Consider the following 19,603-nt stretch of genomic DNA (forward strand, 5'->3'; position numbering starts at 1 on the left):
TATACGGCAGGACACAGGTCCGTATGGAAAATGGATATGTCCTTAGTTTCTCATAAAACAAGAATTGTTCAAGGAATGACTAGGACTTACTAAGCACCGTGCTACCTGGAAGTTTTGCAACTCATCCCCTTCCATTTCGTAACGCTTCTGCTATTTTGGGGCAAATTTCCCTGAACTCAAATTGTAGACTTGAGGACATTCAACTTCTACTTTAGAAAATCACCAGATTACAAGGATTGAAGCTCCTCTGAAATTTGACTTTCATTTTACAGGTGGAGAAAGCAGATGTAACGATTCAAGTTTTTCCCTTTCCCTTTCACATGCTGAGCTTTGTATACGTTCTCTGGGACAGCGATTTGCTAAGAATCGCTGCCTCTTGGCAATTTCTTTAGCAATGAGACTGGCCAATAACAGTATCGTGGTTTAGCATGAATAGACAAGCCTGACAGAAAGATCTATCAGCTGTTCAAGCCCACACTGCAGTGCAAATGAGGAAATGACTGGAATATTAATTGCCTTTAAATAGAAGTAATTACTCACTTTTGTAAGACTACTAGCAGGCAGAAACAGATAACTAGAATAGAATATTATGAAAAACGTTTCATTTTTCTGGCTTTAACAGTCCATTTGAGGATGAAAGAGCAAATCCACTTACATGTCTCTTCTTCCTTTTCCTTCTCTGACATTTGGCAATACCTGAGTTTTTACTTTGCATAAGAATGTGGAGCAATGAATGGATTTGACGCTTAACTACTCAAATCCCAACTTCCAGTTTGCTATTTTTGTCCTCTGTTTGGGCTTTGTTAGGCTCTGCTGGTTTTGAGGAAAATGACATGTTGATTTTTTTTTTTTTTCCCCAGACAAAACACCTTTAAAAGATTCATGCACATGCCAATTCATGCACATCCTAAAAACATCTAAGGCACTATACCTTTGAATTCCTCTGCTTGAATGACAGTACATGGGTTTGAGGTTTCTTAGATGATAAATTTAAATAAAGCTTAGCTGCATAATTACATTGTGAAAAATCTCAATATTTTGATACTTAATAAATGCATTCACAAACTACATTCCAGTATTTGTAAGCGTGCTAAAAGGAAGGCTTTACACTGCATTTTCCATTTGGCTGCGCACCTCAGATTCTCCCTCTTTTAAACGGACATGCGGCAAATTTATTCTGAAAAGTTAATATATGCCATTCAACTAGGCTACAGCCTCTTTCAAAAGAAGAGAACCCAGTTCATACTTGAAGACACAGGCTATTTGCAGTACTACCTTTGTTGCTCGGAATACCCGTCTCTGCCTATCATTTACCAAAAGGCATTTTTTTTTACTGCACAGCATCAACAGAACTAGAGAGGAAAGTGAAATGTTCATGGAATAGTATAATAGATTCCTTACAGTTACCTGGCTGTCATTTCTAAACCCATTTCATGTTAGCTGAGTGGCTGCTTTCAGCAAAGAATCCGTTTGGTGTAAAAGAGGAGATACTGTCAGCCTATCGATTCTTTGATACCTTAGTTTCACAAGCGATACTAAGTGGAAACCTGCCTTTACCATATTTCTAAGATGACTGCTCTCAAGATGGAAGCGTTTGTTGGCACAGCATTATTGTAACGCATGTCTACCTCTTTTGCTATGATTTATGATTTTTCCTATTGCTCTTAATTGCAGAAGTCTTGAATATGGCTCCCTCCCAAGATTCATCTTGAAAAGGTATGATAAATCATCTGATACTACATCGTTCTTTGTAAGAGCGATTCTGTCCATCTATTTGGCTGCAGACTTAATCCACATGCTTGCTCTTTTACTTCATCAGTTGCACCAAACAGAAAATAGGTGTATAGAATTCTGGATCGCCCCAAATTATGGATGTGTTAATACAGGTACAATTTTGCAGGTTTCTTAAGATTACCCAATGAAATCCTTTCCTAAGATGGAAGTGATATGAATAGGTGTTCAATGTGTTATCTAGTCCAAGTGTTCCACCACTCCCAGAAAGCTACTGTGTTAGCAGGAAAATCCCCATAAGAAAATGGTTTTTTGGACTACCCAGAGAGGTCTGCTACAGGGAAGGGCTGTAGGTCTAAAAAATTCATCGTGAAACAAGAAGAACAGATTGTTAAAGTCCCACCCTTTTGTTAGGCTAGAACATACCTGGCATGCTGATGGATGACTGTGATTGAGGTCCCACTGGGAAGATACTATGTCAACAGACTTTTCAGCCATATTAAGCAAATTCATCCAGCCTTGGAAAAGAGACAAATGGGATGGTGCACTGTCTGAATAGTTGATCCCTTCAGGAATATTTTCCACAAGAGCAACCCTGAGAATAGATAAGGAAAAAATAACCACTTAACAAAAGCACTTTTCTTTATTCAAGAGTTCCAAATTGTAAAGAATGTCAGATTTTGGAGCTGTGGTTCAACATCTGCTCCCAGAGGCTCTCAGCAGTGTGCCACCCCGCAACTCGCTCGGAGGTTGCTGACTGTCATGCTCTGCACTTCCCAAAACAATAAAATGTGGAAATGACCTCCTGTTAATGCAGCAAAGCCAATTAAGCTTTTGAAGCTCTGCAAAATTAGCTTAAACATGGAAAAGCTTGCTTTGTGTTACACAATAGGTGGGAAACAGTCCTTAAGGTGAGGATGGGAGGAATGAAATGATCTTTTCTTGCTTTGCCACTCTCATCTTGGCATTTAATTTCTTTTTCTCTCTAAGCAATGTGCCAAGACACACACTCCTTGGCATTCCCTTAGGCCTGCTTTTACAGCTGACGTTTTAATACATCACAGTCTCTAGATATGAATCCTCCCTTTCCAACTGCTCTAAGCTACCTGTTTTTTCTATTTTTGTTTACCTGTGTAAGGCTGTAACTGGGATCCAGTGGTTAAGAAAGAAGAACTGCGCCCTTTTAATTTCTTGTTCTTTTTGGAAGGCTCCTTGATCTTATTGTCCGTTTTATACAAAATGCATGCATTGCATACATTCACGAGAAGCTAAAACACCATTGCAGTAAGCTGACAGTTCAAAGCATGCCCCTCTGCTTCAGGGCAATGGCACGTTTCGTTCAGCATACTGCCTCACTGCTACGTTTCCTTAAATTGCAGCAGGTAAAGCTTCTCTCTACACTCCATAGAGAAATCTTAAAAATAAACGAAAGTCAAACGAGTTACCCAATTCTGTCTATGCAAACAGATGAAATTTTCAACTTATCCAAGTGGCACTTCTATAAGTGCCCCCAACATCTGCCACTTTTACTGTGAATTGTACAAACCAGATTTAGGAAAGCTGCAGTAGGGACTTGGGAGAATATTGCTTTTCATCGTATCCAAGTACCTCAAGTATTCCCAGACTGCTTCTGTACTCATTAATAGCATTAATTATCAACTCCAGCAATACGAATATATTTTGTAAACTTTTTAAAAGTAAATCATTAATACAAACCTCTAGTGTAAATGGGAATTGTATACTTTTTGACTGTTGGAAAAACAGATTAGTGCAGTATCTTCTATTAACTCAGTTAATCCTACAGGGTCACATGGAAACTTTTACAGCTATTTCAGAATATGACATTCGTGAAATTAACCCATTAAAACCCTGAAGATTAGAACTCTAACAGTGTAAAGAAAACCCAGCAAGAATAGTGATAAAGTAAACCTGTGGTGACCATCGCTTTTTTACTCTCCTAGCCTGGCAAAAAAATCCCCCCCGACACTAGAACAGGCACAGCTCCTCCTTTAAACTTTCGAGTATGTTCTCTTATTCCCTAAAATCTGTCAAGCAACATACATGTCACTAAGCTACAATTGCTGATAACATTCTCCACAACAAACTTTGAACACTATTGTATTGACTAATAATAAACTTAACTGCATTACAGTAACAGCTATAACACCAGTAAATTAACTTTAAAAAGTTAAAAACACAACTTGATTTCTAATCTCTTCAAAGTATATTGTATTCTAAAACATTCTACCTACCTTGTTTACAAACTTTTAAAAGTAAGTAGTGCCCTAAAAATTTGGTGCCCTTATAAGTCTATTAGCAATGCCACACTTTTAAAAAGAAACTACTAACACTCAAGGGTTTAGGCTTACTTCTGCTGCATCTAATCCTGTTACAGAACTTAATAAAACTTTTGTTAGATCCCTTGAAAGCCTGGTTAGTTCTTTTTCAGTAGTTAACATTACTAATCACATTTTAGCTCTTAACACCCCTCATGTTCCCGGAGGTGTTTTATGGAGAACTGTAGGATGTTCACATTCAAAGAGCAAGAAATCAAAGCACAGATGACAAAGTGATCTCTCCAAGGACATAAAAAAAACCCAACCCAACAATCCGGTGGCAAAGATAAGAAATGAATCTATGTCTTTCTGTCCTCTTACATCTCCTACATGATCACACATAGATACAGGACAGTTATTTTGAATATTCTCCAAATACATATTTCCTATTGAATGAATACTCAAAAAATAATCTATCAAATACGGTTCCGATTTAGCTAGAATTTAAAAGTGCATAGAACTCCCTTAACACGAAAATGACCAAAATTTCTCAACATTAGAATATTGCCCAACATGCACAGCGTTTTATGGTTGAACCTACGCAAATGAACACACAGGAGCCCACAAAACAGCTGATGGGACTGAATGTGTCACAGTCCCTTCCCGTGGCTTGTAGCGGTGCTTCCCACGTGCCATACTGACTTGCTGTCTCGCTGGAAGGCATCAGCTCAACTTCCATTCTTCCGATCTCAGTCTTTGGCAAGCTGAGAGCTGCCAAACAGGTAACCCTGTCACAGTCACAGAAGGGCTGGGATGAGCTGGAGACCACGTAGCTCAACCCACCTTGTTACAACAGGGTCAACGACATTGCCCAGTCAGGTTCTGACTATCTCAAGTATCTCCAAGTCCAAGAAGCTTACCGTACTATATTTGAGATTAGGGCCCTGAGCCAGATAAACACATCCATGCTTATTTCTGTTGTGTTGACTTCACGCTGTTGAGCTCCAAAGTAGGGGGAAATGTAATATCTATATGTTATAAAGCCAGATTTCAGAAGTTGCTGGAAGCTATACCTCAAAGTGTAATGCAGGAAGAGCTGCAGATGTAGGCCATTGCTCTATATATACATTTGGGTGCAGATACCATCAAGATAGGCAAAATAAGTTGGGCTCTTCCTCCTGTTCCACAGATTAAAACCATTTACTTAGTCAAAGGAAGGAGCAAGGCAAATTTGCTGGGCAATTCTCTTCCCTCTTACAAGGGCCCTTCTCAGGGACAAGGTGCATCTTGGTAAGGAAGTTTGTCCTGACTGCTGGGCTGAACTTGCCCATCACCAGGAGATCAGCTTCCAGCTTTTCAACCTGCAATACCATTCAGCAGGCTCCAGCACCAGCACTGAACAAGGAATGTGGCTACACAGCTCCTGCCATTTTATAATTGGGGTTTGGTTGTGTAATAGAAGCCAAATGCTTTCCAGTTAGCGAACCTGTTATTCAGAACAGATATTATCTATTAATATATTTCCCAGTCTTTTGTTTAACCACATACTAAGTACTACATGTTCTTTAGCAGACAAAGACATTTCATCTAGCTAGGACACTATAAAATATTGTTTTCAGAGTACAGGCTTCCCTTTAATAATGAACTGATTCTGCCAAAAAACCGCAATCTATTCCCCTACCCACTCAAAAACTCAACATCAAGCTCTGAAGTTTAAAAAAGTCAACCTTCAAGTTTCTAAACTAAGTGATTTTGCCTTCATAATCTTCCCTGTTCCTTTGGCACAATAGCAAATTTCCAGTTTATCATCAAGAAGAGCTTTGTTAAAACCTCTGTGCAAAAGTTTAAGTTCGCAAGCCCCAATTCCATCAATAAAAGCTAAATTTAGCTCTCATTTTTGTTCCAATATGACCCACAAAGAGGTTTTTAAAATATGGTCTAACAAAAACTTCCAGGAGAGAAGTCATTCACAGACCTTGAGAGAGATCAGACATTGTGACATAATTTATTCTGCAAAAATGGCATAATAACAAAGCAAAACAGAACAAACGTAGCGTGGTGATTAAAACAGACTTTTCCTATGCTCAAAATCATTAGCAGATAACCTTACACTTGTTGGATGAGATGGCCTTGCCTTCCCTGATTTCATGGTGCTCCAAGTATTTAATCCGATTGATGCCAGCACAGGCTATACAGCTGAATATTCTCAAGGCTACCTCACACAGGCTGAGGAACCTGAAAGTAATGTTACGTGATTTCTGTGAAGTTATAGAGAGGGGCAGGGTCAGAGCTGAGATGCAAGCTCCTCTAAGCTAACAGAAATGTGCTAAGCAGTATAATGGCATTTAATACCTACCAAAGAACAGACCTTGACCTCAATAATAAGATGCTCCTGAGCTCCGCTACATGACTTGCATTTTGCAATTCCAAGTGAACTCTGTCCCAGGCTAAGGATTCTTCTTCATCTTTGACAGTTCTTTGGTCAGAAAGCAAGAAGTTTTGTTTCTGATCTTGCACCAATTTTTTTCCTCTGAAGGAAACAGAGATACTCTTAATTGAGCATCTGGAGTAGAGTAGAGAGAGGGCTATGTCAGTGAAAACAGGCAGAGGCTGTAAGTCCGCCCCTTGAATAAGCTTGGCGTTATTAGCAAAAAAATTATAGCTCTGTCTGTTGAAAAGTTCAGCTGTAACTGTTACACAAGTATAAAAGTTCTTTTGATCCAACTTCACATCGTATTAAAATGGTAAGCTGTGGAACATTATTCACTCCAGTTTGTCTCAGTGCAGAATCATATACAGCAAAGAAAATCTGGTCACGTGCACTTCAGTGTCTCTACAACACCTGAATTTACTCACCATTAAAGGGAAGAAACATGGTAAGAAAACATTGCAATGATTTGTATGAGACAAAGAAATAAAAGATAAGCAAATGCTATCTTTTTTCATAAACCTGCTATAGTTCAGACAAAGGGGGGGGGGGGGGGGGGGGGGGACAGGGGGAGAGGACTGGGCAAGATGCACGAGTCCTGTCTCTACAACAGGGTCCAAGTTACAGTACCCTCTTTAGCCCCTCTTCTTTCTTCAGCCAGAAACCCTGGAACCACCAACTGAAGGACCTCAGCATCTTAATATCCATTCAAAACCTTGCAGCTTTCTCAGCCCAGTGCTTTCCATTGAGGTGTTCACCACGTCAAGCCCTCCACTTCCCTCTCCATCATGTCACTCCTACCATTCTTCTCCCTCAGATCTACTCATCAGCTGTCATCCTGGCCAAGACCATCATCACTTTACCTCCTCAACAGAACCACAGCTCCTGCTCGTTTCTGAAAGGGATTAAGAAATATCCTTCTAGACAGGGTATAATTACTGTTTCAAGAACATGCAGAACAAGCCTCTTTTCTGTGCCTGTAAGAAGTGTCCATAAAAAAAAAAATAAATAGAAAATACAGCACAACTTATGACTATATTGGATATTCCCCTTACAGTCAGTGGTTTGCAGGATTTGGAAGATCAAGTGCTATAATTCCACTTGAGATCAGACTCCAGAAAATAAAGGTATGCAGGGTATTTGGATATTTACATGGTATAGCCAGTAAAAAAAAAAATGTAAACTGTGCATTGTATGTAATATTTACCTAAATTCTTGCAGTATGAGAAGTTACAAAATCTGCTAGCTACCACATACATATGCTCTTGATTTCAATTGTAAATAAAAGTTCTGACCCACTAAACTCACGAAAGAACACAACGGTTAAAAGTGAAATGGAGAGCAGATAGGATTGAATTTTAAACGGACTGTGAACTCCAACTAAGCACCCAGGTTATCAGCATCTAACGGAGAAGATCACAAGCTCTCTAACAGTCCACTGACACCGGTGGTCTCAACTGGCAAGGCACATGGCCAGTGTTTGTACGCCTGCATGCTCCCAAGTATATGCGCTACAAAAACTCAGCTGACATTTACTCGTCTGCTTTTTGAATTTCAGTCGTGAAGACTGATCTCCAGAGACAAAATCTTGGGATGCCGAGTGCTTGGTTTAAGACTACACTTTGAATTAGATCTGCAGCGAAGGCAGGTAAGTTCCTATTTATGGTGTTATATATATTTTTCTGCAGGCATACAGCACCGCGCTCCAGTACAGAGCTTTACCTGCACATTTCTGGGTACGGGATAGAGCAGAATTGTGTGATGTTTAAACTGAAAAGCTGCTCTCAGTGCCTCCCTGGTGAGTACAAATTTTCCACATGATTCCATGCACTCAATGATGAAACACTGCAATAAGCACATTAACTGTTATTATTTTAAGAAATCAAACTCTGCTGGAATTTGAGAGACTATGGCGCCAGTCTGTTTCGAAGGAGGATTCATCTCTTGATCGTCTTTAGATTCAGAACCTGGTGACCACAAGATGCAAGGGTAAAAAGGTAAAAACCTCCCAGCTAGATGGTCTAAAGCGGATTTCCTACCTTCCCTGTCCCTGGACATGTGAATTGCAACCCGGTGAGATAAATGGGAAGTGGTTTAACAGGCTCAGTGATAGTACACATATAGATGGGACTACTTGACTGCCGTGTGGGATCCTGTAACGGACAAGGGCTACAGCTAAAGGGTGCACCAGGCAGTGCTCCTTCCAGCTGTGCTGCCTAAAGCCAGGGAGGCACATGCTGGTCCTGGGCTGCTGCTCTTCAGCACAGCAGTCTGTCAGCCACTCGTCAGTCACACTGCTCTCACCTGGGCCAGCGTGGATGCCACCAGGGCACGCTGACACAAGAAAGGCCCACAGCAATTTGCTAGGTAATATGTAGCCAGAGTCGGTTAAGCCATCCTGCACCTACTGCAAACAGTTTGACAGATCTAACTGGTGGCCTAAATTCTGCGCATACCATCTGTGACTGGACTCAGAAGACACAGTTTCCTTCAGCCAAGTGAGTGGCCTGACCCTATTAAACATGCAGCTGCAGGAGGTGGCTGTGGCTCAAGAGTGGCAATAAACAGCCCTGCCAACTTCAAGTGTTCACTGAACTCCAGCCTTAAGCTCTTCAGCTAATGCCTCAGATTAGAAGTTGCCTTTCATCTTTCCCCTTCTAGGGCTGCCCCTTCTTTGCACTTAGTCTCTTTTCAATTTTTCTTATCAGTCCACAGAAGCAACTGAAGTATGCTAACTATATATCAACACATATTTTAACTCCTCGCCACTTCGGGCTTTTAATATTTTCTGCAATCAACTTGGAGATCACTTTGTTACTGCTATTCCCATGTAATTGTTTTTGTGCCTACTCACCACGATGTCTACAAGACAAATACAGCATGCAGACGTGCACAATGCATCCATCAAGCTTGGCAGATCTTACCTGCCAGATTCTTGGTTGGTACAGTATAAAACAGAAGAATTTCAGTCAGCAGTTAAGTCAGTGGAACAACATTGGGTTTTACCAGTTGAAGATTAAACTCAATTCTCTGGGCCTCCAGAATAAGTAACTAGAAGTACTCCAGTAATACCTCCTCTCTTTGGACTGCCCCATGGATTGTTATGTAAGAAAATGATTATTTCCTCTTTCTCATACCATCAACTTCAGAAAGAGCACACCGACAATAAAATCCTACTGTTTCAGCTTCCCTCAAGTGACAAGCAGAACAATATTTATGTTGTAACATACCACAGGCACATACGTTTCAAGTGAAGCACCCACTATATAAAAACCCGTAAGGTTAAACCTCTGAATGATTTCTATTTCAACGTATTTTAGGTGATAAAATGAAATTTACACAGTTGTATTTCAGATGTGACTTTCAGTTCTCAAAGGCAAAACTGCATCCAAAAGAGGGAAAGAACTGACCAGGTGGTTTCCAGTGTCTTTTCAACCTACCGGGGATGGTATTTCCCCTGTGCCAGAGCAAGTCTGAACCTTAGTCAGAAATTCAATCCAGCCTGCCACGACCGTTTTAATACTGGAGCTAAGACAGCAGTCATAGAAAGTATCAAATGGCAAAGGAGCACAGACATAGGAAGGAAAGAAAAACACACAAAAAAATAGCAAACATTAAAGATCGTAACTTGTTTGTATGGACGTGACTGATATTTGCCTCAGTTCAAAACAACATTTAAGTGCAACTTAGCATTGAGACTGTATGTAGCCTTATTGATTTCCTTCGGAATTCTCATATCTTTAATGCAAACATAGGCATTTTCTACCATTGCAGCAGGTCAGTCCAGCTCAATACTGATCTTTTCCCTCCACTATTACATATGCAGGCTTGTAACAAAAGAATCCTTATCAACTGCCCCTTGCTCCATAAATAGGATGCTGAAATGAAGGTTGTTTATTCCATTGTAAAATTATTTAATAAATAAATAAAACAAAAATAAAATTAAAATTGGTGCGATAGAGGTATTGTACTACTTCTAATTTCAATTTTGTATATGAATTTGGCCCATGAAAAGAACCCAATACAGAAATTAACAGCAGATTAACCAGAGACTTAATTAAGGCCAGAAAACCAATACACTATTCCCAATGAAAATCCTATGTTTTATGGTTCCAGCTTTTTTATCTTCATCCATGAGAATTAGTGCTTTATTCCAGGAGGAAAGAATTACTTGCTAGAGGGAAGGGCTGCAATGGTGACACCTACGTCTGAGTTTCCAAGAGGCAGAACAAAGTTCTATTTTAGGAAACACTATCTCATTTAATCATTTCACTTCAGGTGAAATCTTGCAAGAACCAATGAGCACTAGATCATCAGTATCTAAATCCAGCCTGTGTCAGCAGCTCTTGAAGTTCCCCTATGTTGTCTAGGTAGTAATCAGAACTGACATGTACCACAGCATTCGTACTAATGTAAAAGTTCACTACTCAGATAAATACATTTACTATTTAAAGTAATGCAAAAATGTGCCTGCATTTTTTGATAAGGCCACTACAGATGTCAAAACCACATTATTTGAACCAAATTCACATAGCACTCTTCTGGCTTTCCCCACGTTCTGATGGGAGCTGACATTTCAATACTCATGATCAATAGAAAAAGGCATCATACTCCACATTTTTGGATTCTTGCAGTTCTTTGCTTGCTGTGAGAACTTTTTGCACCCTTTTTTAACAGGATAATTCCTATGTTTTGATCAGAAACAAGTTCCTTCAGGTTCAAGTAAATTTTATTCACTGAACAATCACTTGTTTGAAATACTCAAAAATTGCTTTCAAATGAAACACTGAGGCACTTTTATGTCAAAAAACCAACAGTATCTCTAGACACTAATTATTATTCATTTCAGAGTACACTAGCTGAATTTCATATACAAGAAGGCACAAGAATACAGAGGTCAAATGTTGCAGTTCTGCTCATGGCTCTCTTTATGCACAACAGATAAAAGCCTTGGAGATGTGTGTGAAATCTATTTAATGGACACAGACTAAGAACGGCAATTGCTATCTGTTCCTTGTTTATATTTGGGCTTTCTTAAGACGCTTCCATTAGGCTATCGTTAGGGTACAATGAGCCGTGACAGGAAGCTCTAAAATTTGGCTGTGACATGCCTCTGTCGTCAACATGTCTAAAACATGCTACAAAACTTTTTAGCATCTTATCACCTGCCAGAATAACTTCCTTTTAGACTGTGATTTCACAATAGTGTTTAAAGACAATGTAGGGAAAACATTGTGCCTTGAGATCTTATTGAAAAAATACACCGATGGAGAAGGATGGCATATCAATGTTGGCATATGGCTGAAATTTATTTGAGGTCAAAACAGCACTTCAAGAGTTCACATCTCCTCTGCCTAAGTTCAGGTACCATAACAAGTTTGTCCCGTCAAAGCTTCTCTTTGACTGCCACAACCTCATTCTTCATTTCCCTTAGTTCTCAGCATTTCCCTCCCTCGTTTTCTCCCCAGATGCTCATTCTCCCAGATACCTTCATTCCAGCTCATTGCAGAGCACTTTGTGACAGGGAACAAAAATAATTTCTCTCACAATTACCCTTCATTTTGATGATGTTTTATACAATGGAACTTAAACTTTGCTGGTAAGTCCTCAAACTGCATTGTTTTCAATGAACTGTTCATTCTTGGGAGATTTTTTTTTCTCCTTGTTCTTGAGAAAAGAAATACCAGGAAGAAGCCAGAGAGTGGAGTCAGCACAGTCCTTTTATGGGGATCATTAGGCTTTCTAAAGACAAAGGCCTGAATCTTGTATTTTTTTCCTGGGCATTCTCTGCAACAGAACAGCTTGCTCTAGCCATGTGCCATCTTCCCCCCCTCCCATCTTTTGCTCTAGTTATTCTCTAATTTGGATTCTTCCATTCCCCTGGCTCCTTCTCCCCTTGCCCTCTTCTGCTGTATATTACATCCTAGATGACCTTTTTTGCTTTGTTTTTGCTCCTTCTGGTCAGTCTTATACTCATTAAATCTCTTCCAAATGACTTCATTGGCAGAAAATACAGTATTGTTATTGAACCTGCATGACAATTCTGTGCATGCTGTCCTGTTCCTCCACCATATCTGAATTGTATAGGTAGACTGAAAGCTCTTCATTAGTGGGACTCCCTGTTACTCTAACAGTAGCAACAAACACAGTGGGATCCACGTTTGGTAAATTACCAGGAATTACTGCATTAGGACGTAGCAGCACGGGCCTCTCAAATTCTCCTCTGACAGTATACAGTATCTAGGGAAAGACTTTTAAGTACTGCTGCCTAAATTGTTGTCATCATTCAAACTCTTTACAGAGGCATGAGGCAAGCTTAATTTGGCTGTTTTGCATGGGCCTGTTTTGGTTTGTGGGGTTTTTTTTTTGGTTTTTTGTTTGTTTGTTTGTTTTTAAGGGGGTTTATGGATCTCTTGGTAGCTTCCCAATAACAAGCAGCACAGCAGTAACAACTAAAACTTCTAATTACTATTTCTAACGATAATTCTTTGAAAGTCTGCTGCAGCTTAACTTTAGCTGCAGTAGACAGAAAACCAGATATATTGTTTTAAAAACGTGGTTACCTTACCTTCAAGCAGCTTACGTGGTAACACAGTAAGCCATGAACAGCACGTAGGAACTTCAGTAGAACTTCCGAACTCAAAGGGAAAAGGTTTCCTGGGTGATCAAGTCCCTCTCCTTGTTACTTCAGGCAACATTTTGTACGGTTTTATTCTTAAATTATCCAGATGAGGAGAAGGTAATAGAACAAGAAACGGTTTTTACCACCGCTTGCCACACTGGAATACTTTTTATCTTGCTCCTTTTGTATGCAGAAACCTGCTTCACTTGATATCCTTTTACCTGCTCTATCCTTTATCCTCAGCAACCGAGATCCCACCTTGGAATTTCTCTCTCCTGTGATATTTTTATGGATGACAATCATTTCCCTTTTTAGCTTTCACCCTGCACAGCCAAGTTTTTTCTTATTAAACAGATTCCTAGAACCGTCTCACACTCAACATGAGTTCAACCTTCTTGACTATTGATGGTCAGTTACACAGAGTATTCCAGATTAAAAACTTACCAATGCCCTTCACAATGGCATTAATACTCCCTTTGTGCTCCTGTTTATATCTTGCCTGATGGAAATAATGCATCTATCTCTAAGCAATTTTGTCTTCTTTTATTACAGTTACCCTAAGGAACTGCTTCTCTTAAACAGTATAAAGATAGAAAATCTAGTTAAATTACAGTTGGAATACTGCCTAGGAGTGACTAAAATCAAATGTTAACCAAAATGGTATGTATATCCCCATGAGAAACCAAAATATGTATTTAAAAATCCAGTATAATCTCACAAATTTGAAAAAGGGTTTTCCCATTCTCAGTCTGAGGAAAGGGCATTTCTGGATCACTTATATTTATTTTCTGCGTTCAGATCATATATTTTCTGGTTCAAATTAAATTCTAGTGATGTCTGCTTCAGGAGGCTCTAAAGTCAGCGGTTACTTTATTCACATATTTAAGTCAGAAAACTGACTAAACTAGACCTTTGTCATTCCTTGCTTCTGCTTGACTGCTGTAATTTGTGAAGTTCAAAGAGTAAAACAAAACAAAAAGACACCAAGACTAAAGAAACAGACCAATTAAAAGCCAAAATGTGTAACAGGCTCAAGAGAAATCTTTTCACAACCCTTTTCTGAAACTGTAAACAACACATTCCAACAAAACAGCTGACAGTTGAGGTAGTTTTACTTCTCTCGAAGCTGCTTCTGAGGATCTTTTATTATTATTTTCAACTAATCCAAGAACAGATTAACCACAGAATCTGAGGAGTGATAAACTCAATGAAATATGAAACATGAGAAATGTTGTGAAGCAGAGAGGACAAAAAGGTGAAAATACTGCAAGTCTGCAAAAAGCAATTTTGAGGCGTTAAACCAGTCCCTGATAAGACCTTGTATCATGATTGGGATCTGCAGAAAAAAACCAAAAAACAAACAACTTGAAGAAATCCTACTGAAAGACCCAGAATTAAACTTAGAAAAGATATTGGAGATTGCAAGAACCATCTATGCCATACTGAATTCTAGGGAAGGCAGACACAGGTGTGTCTCAGTAATAAGTTTGCAGACAACACCAAGCTGGAGTGGAACACTGATCTGCTGGAGGGCAGGAGGCTCTGCAGAGGGAGCTGGACAGACTGTACCGAAGGGCCGAGGCCAGTTGTATGAGGGTCAACCAGGCTCAGTGCCAGGTCCTGCACGTGGGTCACAGCAACCCCACACAGCGCTACAGGCTGGGGCAGGGGGCTGGGAACCGCCTGGTGGGAAAGGGCCTGGGGGTGCTGGTCAGGAGCCGGCTGAACAGGAGCCAGCAGTGTGCCCGGGTGGCCAAGGCGGCCAGCAGCACCCTGGCTTGTAGCAGACACAGCGTGGCCAGCAGGACCAGGGCAGTGCCCGTCCCCCTGCGCTGGGCACCGGTGAGGCCGCCCCTGGACCCCTGTGTTCAGCTTTGGGCCCCTCACTGCAGGGGGACGTGGAGGGGCTGGAGCGTGTCCAGAGCCGGGCAGGGGGCTGGGGCAGGGGCTGGGGCACCAGCCTTGTGAGGGGCGGCTGAGGGACCTGGGGGGGTTGGCCTGGAGAGGAGGGGGCTCAGGGGGGGCCTGATCGCTCTCCGCAGCCGCCTGACAGGGGCCATAGGCAGCGGGGGTCGGTCTCTTCTCCCGGATAACGAGCGACAGGACGAGAGGAAACGGCCTTAGGTTGCGCCGGGGGAGGTTTAGGTTGGGTATTGGGAAAATTTCTTTATGGAAAGGGTTGTCAGGCACTGGAACAGACTGCCCAGGGAGGTGGTGGAATCACCATCCCTGGAGGTGTTTAAAAACCACATAGATGCATTGCTTAGAGACATGGTTTAGTGGTGGGCTTGGCAGTCCTGTGTTAACAGTTGGGCTTGATAATCTCAAAGGTCTTTTCCAACATAAACGACTATGATAAACTCTCATAAGTATAAGGAAGAACACCACTGTAAAAAGAAATAAGGAGCTTCAACTGGCATTCCAGCAAACAAAACCAGCAGACAGCAATATCAAATAATTCAGGTTAGAAGATACCCCTAGAGGTCATCTAGTCTAACCTCCTGCTCAGAGCAGGTCCTCTTAGATCAAGATGCTCAGCACTTTGTCTGGCAAAGTATTCAGTATCTCCAAGGATGGAGATTACAGAATCCTCTCCAGGTGCCTGTTTTAATATTTGATCACTCTCACAATGGAGAAAACTAATCCCAAGCCATGTACTGAAATTGCCTGTGCTGCAATTTGTATCTGTGGCATCTTGTCACTGTGCACACTAAAGACGACTCTGGTTCTGTTGTCTCTGTAACCACCATAAGTTAGTTATAGACAGCACTAAGATCTCTCCTTCTCCAGGCTAAACAGTTCTCTCAGCCTCTGCTTGTACTCTGTGCCCTCAAGGGAACTGTTTATTAGATCTGCTCTAGCGTCCTTCTGGTCTTGGAGGACCCAAAACTGGGCACAGTACTCTAAATGTAGTCTCACAGATGTTGAACAAATGGGAAGAGTAATTTCTCTTGCCCTGCTGGCTACACCCTTGCCAATAAAGCCCAGCATGCAGTTGCCCTCCTCTGATTCATACTCAAGCTTGTTGTCTACAAAGCACCCCAATCCTTTTCTGCAAAGCTGCCTTTTAACTGCGCGCACAGGGTTATTCCAACCCAGGTGCAAGACTTCACATTTGCCCCCATTGAATTGGTACTGATGATCACAACTCTCTGAGCCCAAGAGTGGGTATCCCACCCAGTTCATGCTCTTCCCTGATGAAATAACAATGATGAAATAACCAAAGCACGAGCTGAAGCAAGCAGAAGAAACTGCCTGTCAATAAAGTATGAATGCAAAAGGTTTTATGTCTTTATATAAGGGACATCAACATTGCCCGAATACTTGTTGCTACCTAACATCAAACATAGTCTATCTCAACAACTTTTCAAGATTATTTTCCCATTTATAACGGTAGGATTTGCAAACTACGATCCTTGAAGAGGTTTGCTGGTTGCACACACTGTCTCTGAGTAAGTGACAAAAACACAGTGCCATTTCCTTAAGTCATTACTACAGAACTTGAAAATTCTTTAAAGGCAACAAGAAAACTGCTGTGAAGGAAAAATTAAATTTAGGAATAAAGATTCCATGACAAAGGCTAGTGATATTTTACAACACTTTCAAATGAACAGTAACCTGAGAAACCTGACAGAGCTTTTCATTTAATCCTAGTCCATTAAATGTCAAACAGCCTATGTTAATGATAAAGTTCCCTGCCCTAGTACCCAGGCTCCACCAGTTCTTCATCTGTAGTACCCATTCTTGCTTTTCATCTGCAAACGAATGATTTTTGTGCTTTGCAATATTAAGTAACTTTTCTGTAAATCCAGACCGTAAGATCACCTCTTGTCTTTACATTACCCTTTTTTTTTTTTTTGCAGAATTACCATATTCTTCCTATTAATGACAGTATTTCTTAAATTAGTTTTTGAGCACAAAATACACTAGTTAAAATATTGAATGGTGATCTTGAGGATCCGTTAAAATATTGAATGGTGATCTTGAGGATCAGTGGTTCTTGAAAAACACTGCTATACCGTACCTGTTCATGATTTTACAGTACTCACTATTGCCTTCCCTTGTGGAAATTTCTCATCCACCAAATGGTTTGCTCAGACTGATACAGGGCAGACCAACTGCCTTACCTTGATAAAGTAGTACGTTACCTTATTGTGGGAAATATATTAGTCTGATACAACCTATCACCTTATCATTGGAATTATATGAGTCTGGTACGACCTATCATTTACAAAATCATGAGAAATTTTTATCCCTTTTTCCAACATCTTGGTGCTAAAACTTTATATAACACTGAAGTTAAATTTACAGGCTTGGATTATTTTTTATTTATTAATTTTTAAGGTATAGTAGCTATTAACTTACAAACTCTACCCAGGAAAGCATAAAACTTCAAGTAACCTATCCCAAAGAGACCATGCTTTCATCACAACAGATGAAAAGAATTTTACTTGACTTAATCATACATTATAATGAGTAAATTATTTTTTTTTAAAGAAGGCAATATAGATGGGATGTGGAAAACTCGCTACATCAAATGATATAATGGAATTTATTAATTAAATTATTACAGAACAAAAACAACTGTAAGACAAGAAAGGTAGATTACATAAAACCAAAAGTAAAGCAAAAACATTTCCTACTGTACTCCAGTTCAACACCAGTGCTTATAAAAGGGCTTGGACATTTGCAGCTAGAAATCTCTACATAAAAATAAGTTAAAGGACAGAGAAATATAAAGTGTTCTATTTTCTTAATTTACACAGAGTGATTGGATATGAAGCCATCTTATCTTAATCCAAAATAGGGAAGCCCCCCCAACATTTATTGTTTACTTAGTAGTCAGACTATTCCTTTTCCTATGAAAAAAACTCAAAATTATTTCATTTTCCCATCTCCAGTATTTTCTGGACCAATACTTTCTCAGTTAATGTAACCAAAGGTAAGTTAATTGAGGGTGCCTGCAGCACCCATACAGGCTAAACTACCACTCATTCTTTTCTTATTCTGTTTCTAATACTTATCATAGACTGTCCTATAGCATCTTAGGGTAAATAATTTACCTAAGCTTACTAAAGGAAAAGGATTGAGAGGTCTACACTGCTGAGATTTTATTTTCCCATTGCAGGATAGAAACATCTGATTTAAACTCGGCAATATCTGGAGATAGGAATTGCTTTGCTCTATGCCAGTCTTCTCAGGAGTTCCACCCACCCTAGCATAATTCCTCTGTTTTAGAGATAGGGTGGAAGGTTATCACAACTTTCTTAGAAGTTCCAGACTAAGATCTTTAGGGTACATATTGCATCATCTCATGTTTATCACATGCATCATCATATGTTAAATGTACCACATCTAACGTTATAAATGTTTTTATAAAAATCTCTCCTGGAAGAATTTCTGTGACCTATTTCTCTTTAACCAAATTATGCGTATCAATGGAGATGCTATGGCAGGACAAAAGTCTTCAAGTATGTCTCTGTCTCTTGGCCCCAGTGATTCCTAATAAATGACAGGAGTAACTGCTGAGCTGCACAGCATCTTCAAAACAAAGCTCCCATCACTGATGCTCCAAAGACAGAAGTGGGGACAAAGCTACAGATAACAAGTGACTATAAAAAAGGTTTATATTAATGGTGATGGGGGAGGGAAAGGCAGTGACAAAGTATCAGCTTTGTCTCTCCTATTCGTCCACCAACAAGCAAAGGCTTCTCACAAAATTGATGGGTTTCCTCTTGCCTTGCAAGGTGCAAGCCAACTCTTTATGGAAACTGTACGCCTCCATGGATGCCCACGTGGCCCTCACCTGAGCAGGCACATGGTGGACTGTGGTGAAGCAAAAGAAAGAAAAAACTGGCCTCCTTAAAGTGAATAACAAAATTTCTAAACGTTCAGTTGGAACAGAACTGAGCTCTAACTTAATCATTTTAAATAACCTCCAACACAGCTTGCATATAAAGGATTCTACAGTAGTTCACTTCTCAAACCCATTAACTGTCTATTTGATCTCATTAATACCCAACTTTAGTTAATTTTGGCCCAGCATTTTTTTGTGCCTCCTGATTTTATGCATATAAAAAAAGAACAAATAATTAGTATGTAGAAGAATCGCAACTGTTTTAATTTGCAAGGAATGAAAATTGCAAGGGAACGTTTTTAACAGTCAAGTTTAAATATTTATTGATGATCAAAAGTATTGTAGAAAAAAGCCATTCAAAGCTGTTTAAGATCTGCTGTAAAGGCCAGGATCCACTGGGAGTACCCTCAGCAGTGGATGCACACACACACAATTTTTTTTTTTTTTTAATCATGTTTTCTCTTTACAGAGTTGCTCATTCTATGGGCTCTCTCAGCTTTGCATTCTTTCCTGTCACAGTCTCCACAGACAGCACAAAACACACACCTGGCCATGTGCTTGATATGGTGATTAAGACAGATGCAAAGAAAAGCTTCCAGCTCAGCTCTGCTGCTTTCCCTCTACTGCTCACCCTAGAAAAGCAGGTATCAACATCCTTACCTGGCACAGCTATGAGCTGTGCTGTGAGC

General features: G+C 40.1%; 1 protein-coding gene across 1 annotated transcript in view; it reads right to left on the bottom strand.

Moving 5' to 3' along the window:
* The window catches only part of PLD5 (phospholipase D family member 5), a 192,955-nt gene that overhangs the window by 68,892 nt on the left and 104,460 nt on the right, over positions 1-19,603 (bottom strand). Inside the window, 1 exon segment of the mRNA XM_056344682.1 lies at positions 2,158-2,326. Within this exon segment, the coding sequence (XP_056200657.1) occupies positions 2,158-2,326 (169 nt within the window).

This window comes from Falco biarmicus, chromosome 6 (genome assembly GCF_023638135.1).
Source record: "Falco biarmicus isolate bFalBia1 chromosome 6, bFalBia1.pri, whole genome shotgun sequence".
Lineage (NCBI taxonomy): Eukaryota > Metazoa > Chordata > Aves > Falconiformes > Falconidae > Falco > Falco biarmicus.